The sequence below is a fragment of the Oreochromis niloticus genome, linkage group LG17 (assembly GCF_001858045.2).
Source record: "Oreochromis niloticus isolate F11D_XX linkage group LG17, O_niloticus_UMD_NMBU, whole genome shotgun sequence".
NCBI classification, from domain to species: Eukaryota; Metazoa; Chordata; class Actinopteri; order Cichliformes; family Cichlidae; genus Oreochromis; species Oreochromis niloticus.
The window spans coordinates 27,979,849-27,985,606 of record NC_031981.2 but is presented as its reverse complement, the minus strand read 5'-3'; the positions used below and the strand labels follow the sequence as shown (position 1 = coordinate 27,985,606).

The 5,758-nt window shown below is 43.5% G+C and overlaps 1 protein-coding gene across 1 annotated transcript in view; it reads left to right on the top strand.

Moving 5' to 3' along the window:
• The first annotated feature begins 442 nt into the window (after positions 1-442).
• The window catches only part of LOC100712571 (fetuin-B), a 7,008-nt gene continuing 1,692 nt past the window's right edge, over positions 443-5,758 (top strand). The window contains exons 1-4 of the mRNA XM_003453545.5: positions 443-732; positions 1,162-1,275; positions 1,656-1,743; positions 1,961-2,121. Coding sequence (XP_003453593.3) covers positions 517-732; positions 1,162-1,275; positions 1,656-1,743; positions 1,961-2,121 — 579 coding nt within the window. The 5' untranslated portion in view covers positions 443-516. The remainder of the gene's footprint in view (positions 733-1,161; positions 1,276-1,655; positions 1,744-1,960; positions 2,122-5,758) is intronic.

The following is a 5,758-nucleotide window of genomic DNA, read 5'->3' as shown; positions in this document are numbered from 1 at the left end:
AACTAGAAAATAGAGCAGACAGTCAGGAGGAGAAGGAAGCACTGAAAAGTGACTCAGTCAAAGCTGAAAAAACACACAACCTGTGTGCGTGGGGTCCTTCCATTCAGAAAATGCTCTGTTGCTGCAGGTTCACTGTTTTTCTTCAACAAGTATGAAGTTTGCCCCTTTATTAAAACTCCGCCCAGTGACATGAGCCGATCATGTACTTTAAAATCATTTATTGATCCAAAAGAAGTGAGACTGCAGGGCTGCTTCTCTAACAACTGATCACCCCATTGTGCAAGTCTGTGCAGCATCTGATTGGTTGGCTGATAGGTAAGCAATGTTTTTCGAAGGTTTGGGGTCAATGGTTATATTTGCCACTGACAGGAGGTTTAGTGATTGTGTGTGGGTGTGTTTGTGAGTGTGTGTGTGTGCGTGTTAGCAGGCTATAAAATGGGACCTCTCCATCTCTGCACATCTGATTTAGAAGCTCAAGCGTGGCAGTGTGTAAGAGAGTCGTCCCAGGCGTTTACCATGAAGACCTGCGTGCTGTTATCACTGCTGCTGGCGTTGGGTTGTGTGACCATCAATGGTGCACCAGTGGAGCATGTTGGCATGGAGCCAGGCTCATGTGAAGATGCATCAACAAAAGCAGCTGCTGAGCTGGCTCTTACCAAAATCAACCAGGACAGGAAGGAGGGCTACATCTTCAGCCTGCACCACCTGTCCAACGCCCACATAAAGAGACATGTAAGCCATGCTGCTGAGCTTGGAGCATTATTACTGTATGATAGACCAGTGCTGTTTAGGGTGGAATTACTTTCTAGCAAAGTGCCAGATTTGGTGAAACAGAAATTAATCACATTCATTTTTATGACAGTAAGTCAGGCTGTTTACTGAATGCATGATGCTTGGAAACCGTCATAAATACTGTTTGTGTTTTGCAGACACTACCTGCCTTGAAATGGTCAAAATAAAAACAAGAAAAACAAATTCATGCGACTTGTGTGAAAGTTTAGGAGGTACCATGAATCACTGGAAGTGACCAGTGAAAGCTGTTAAATTCAATTAGATTTTTATTGACTGTAAACATTGCTTGTGTGTGTGTGTGTGTGTGTGTGTGTGTGTGTGTGTGTGTGTGTGTGTGTGTGTGTGTGTGTGTGTGCGCATGTATTGCAGGGAGACAATGGTGTGGTCTTCTACCTGACTCTGGATGTTGTGGAGACCAACTGCAGTGTTCTCAGCAGGAAGGACTGGAAGAGCTGTGACATTCGTCCAAGGGAAAATATCAAGGTTAGAGCACACGCACACACACACACACACTGCATGTGCACATCAACAAGTACACCAAAAGACCATATTTGTGCACACAGAACACAGGGTTATTTTGTTAGCTTCATTTTTTCATTACTGTCTCTTGTCTTCTCCTTAAGCTTACAGTCCTAACTAAAATCTTTCTGAGCATAGTGAGCATCTTAGTTCATAAGGTGTCAGATTAAGAAAATATATTTGGTTTCACAAGTTATTGTCACTGTTGTTTAGGCTGACAGTAGAAAAGTTAATAAATATTTAATAAATGTTAAAAGAAAATCTAAATAAAATCTTTTGTGAATGTGATTATGATCTACTTATTAGCAGTACAGTAAAATAATTTATTGTATTTGTGTTTGAAGGTATATGGACAGTGCAAAGCTGCTATCTTCATCAGTAAGGTACACAGAGTGGTTCGTCTCTACAAATACAAGTGTGCTATCAGACCAGGTATGAATATTATTACATATATCCAAAAAAAGGAGTTGCGGTTTTTACATAGAGCCCACCATTTTATGTAAATTTAACCATCATATCTACAGTGACATCCAGTTCTACATATACAGCAGCATACTGTATAGAGGAAAAATAACAATTTGGTGAAATTACAGGTTTTATGCATCACCAACATTTAAAACCACTTTTTTGTTCTGCTCAATTCCTGCAGGTACGGTGCATGAGGACTGTGATGGCTGTCCATATTTAGCTGACAATAATGAGGAAGCTGAAATTCAGAAGACTGTGACCCACTCTCTGGAGACGTTCCACAACCAGAGCAGGCCGGCCAATCGTTTCACTCTGCTCAAAATCTCCCGTGCTACTGCACAGGTAAGATTACCACATATCCAAAAGAAACATCAAGATCTTTTATTGTTTGTGTCTGTGTGTCTGTGTGTATATCTAGGGCTGCACAATATCTCTAAGATGAAAGATATCCTGTCTCAGAGTGACGCTGAAAACTTGTTCATGTGATCATGACTTCTGGGCTAAACTATTGTGATTCATTATTATCACATTGTCCTAAAGCAGGAATGTTAAACTAATTTTACATTGGGCCACATACAGCCCACTTTGATGTTAAGTGAGCTGTACCAGTGAAGCTCCCCTTTCTGTCAGTGTAAAGACATTTAACTATATATTTACTCCCTGATATATCTTAGTGTAACAAAGGACAATTTCAACAATACAGTGGCTTGCAAAAGTATTCGTCCCCCTTGAACTTTTCCACATTTTGTCACATTACAGCCACAAACATGAATTAATTTTATTGTGAAAGACGTGAAAGACCAATACAAAGTGGTGTACACGTGAGAAGTGGAATGAAAATCATACATGATTCCAAACATTTTTTACAAATAAATAACTGCAAAGTGGGGTGTGCTTAATTATTCAGCCCCCTTTGGTCTGAGTGCAGTCAGTTGCCCATAGACATTGCCTGATGAGTGCTAATGACTAAATCGAGTGCACCTGTGTGTAATCTAATGTCAGTACAAATACAGCTGCTCTGTGACGGCCTCAGAGGTTGTCTAAGAGAATATTGGGAGCAACAACACCATGAAGTCCAAAGAACACACCAGACAGGTCAGGGATAAAGTTATTGAGAAATTTAAAGCAGGCTTAGGCTACAAAAAGATTTCCCAAGCCTTGAACATCCCACGGAGCACTGTTCAAGCGATCATTCAGAAATGGAAGGAGTATGACACAACTGTAAACCTACCAGGACAACGACCCTAAACATAAAGCCAGGGCAACAATGGAATGGTTTCAAACAAAACATATCCATGTGTTAGAATGGCCCAGTCAAAGTCCAGATCTAAATCCAATCGAGAATCTGTGGCAAGATCTGAAAACTGCTGTTCACAAACGCTGTCCATCTAATCTGACTAAGCTGGAGCTGTTTTGCAAAGAAGAATGGGCAAGGATTTCAGTCTCTAGATGTGAGCTGGTAGAGACATACCCTAAAAGACTGGCAGCTGTAATTGCAGCAAAAGGTGGTTCTACAAAGTATCAACTCAGGGGGCAGAATAATTACGCACACCCCACTTTGCAGTTATTTATTTGTAAAAAATGTTTGGAATCATGTATGATTTTCGTTCCACTTCTCACGTGTACACAACTTTGTATTGGTCTTTCATGAATACTTTTGCAAGCCACTGTATTTCTGTGCATGTGATAAATATCTAAAATGCTCTGGTAGCTTATTGTCCAGACTGTCCTGTATTTATAATAATGTTCTTTTTTTCTATAGTAGATATTGGAAAATCAGGTGCTTTTCTGTTATTTAATTGTTTATGTACCAAGTAACTATTTAGTGTAGTATCTTCAGTGTAGAAGTCTCTATCAATCTATCAATAGAAAAATAATTGGCCACCTGCCCCCCAGGCCTAATCAGAATCAGAATACTTTGTTAATCACTAAGAAAATTAGAAAACAGTAACAAACTGAACTGATTAAAATAATACAGTATATTACAAATTTAACAATATATAACAAATGGGTCTAAGATATACAAATAGTTCAATTAATTATTTTGATACGCCTGCCCGAAAGTTCCCTGAAAAGCCTTCAGTCAATCTGAGCTGTCACACCTGAGTACTAACAGAGACAGAAAAGAGAGATCGCATTTCGCCTTCTTTTTTTTTTAACAGGATAATCTAATTGAGATTGGGATGTTTTTCTTTCCAAGAACATGTTTATGGAAACACATACAAAAATTTAGACACCCACATAATAAAACAACACATTATACATGTGTTGCAGATAAATAAATTTAATGAAATGAAATCCAGTGCTCTCTGTCATATCATGACTGTCTCTCCACTCCGTTACATATTCCATATGTACGGGAAATGACTCCCCCTTGGTCATGGCGCATGGATACTTTTTCAAGACGCTAGCCCGGCCACACCCCACAGCTTACATATAAAACAGCTGTGTGGACATGAAACTGGTGATTGTTTGATCTCTGCTTGTCAGTGCATGTGTGTGACACAAGCACACACAAGCACTGAACACAGCAGAAGACATCTTGTAGATAAGGGACCTGTATGGACTGTTTTATATTGCCAGCACAGACCAGAGGCCCATGATGGCTTTTTTTGCCTCCAAAAGTGTGGGCCACCAACTTCCTGACATGGCTAAATGGTAAATGGCCTGTATTTATATAGCGCTTTCTAGTCCCTAAGGACCCCAAAGCGCTTTACATATCCAGTCATCCACCCATTCACACACACATTCACACACTGGCGATGGCAAGCTACGTTGTAGCCACAGCCACCCTGGGGCGCACTGACAGAGGCGAGGCTGCCAGACACTGGCGCCACCGGGCCCTCTGACCACCACCAGTAGGCAACGGGTGAAGTGTCTTGCCCAAGGACACAACGACCGAGACTGTCCGAGCCGGGGCTCGAACCGGTAACCTTCCGATTACAAGGCGAACTCCCAACTCTTGAGCCACGATCGCTGTGTGTGGCTAAGGCAGGGAAAGTGGATGCCCCCCAGGCAATGGCGTCCGGGCCCATGGCCGGGATTCACTCCCCCATCTGCTGAGAGGCCATGCCCATCCCTCAGTAGCCCCTCCCTTGGCCCTGCAGCCAGGCAGTCCTGTGGACAACCTCCAGCTAACTCCCCAGGTACAGTGTCAGGCTGGGTTAGATTTTCCAAGGTTATGGGGACAGGGCATCCAGGGCTCTGCAAGCCCTCAGGTGCGGGAAGGACTAGTGGCCCTCCTGGGGAAAGGTGCTACATGGGAGATGGAGGCAAGGGACCGCCAAGCTAGTTTTGTCTCCTGCTATTTTTGGTTCCCAAGCAGGACGTGGGGCTCCGATTTTGGACCTCAGGGGCCTCAACCATTATCTTTGGCTGCTGAAATGCAAAATGTTGATGACCCCCAGGTTGAATTAGGCCATGCAGGGGATTGGTTTGCCACCATTGACTTGAAGGATGCATGCTTTCAGTTTCAGGAGGACTAGCAGTTTCTGAGATTCTGTTTCGATGGGAAGATCTTTGAGTTTTGAGTACTGTGCCTCTAGCGGTCCCATCAGCCTACAGTGGTGGTTTCCCGAGGGCTCCACCGCTCTAGGTTTGTGGAGGGACCCATCCTATCTAGAGCAGGGTCTGGTGACTAACAGTCAGCTAATTTCTGCAGACGACAGGGTGGGGTGTGGTCCACAAGGGCTATGTGGTGACCAGCTCTTTTTTGCTTGTCACCCCGGAATCCTGGGCAGACCCCCATTCACGTCCCAGTTGTAGAGGCCATTCAGCAATCTTATGACTCTGCAGGGGTTCCCCTCCCTTCTGGAGTGCGGGACCACTCAACCCGTGGGGTGGCCAAGTCATGGGCCTTGTGATGGCACATCTCCCTCTCTGCCATTTGTGCAGTGGCAATATGGTCATCTGTTTCGACCTTTACTAGGTTCTACCGCCTGAATGTGGAAGTCGGCCCCTCTTTCAGAGAGCGGGTCCT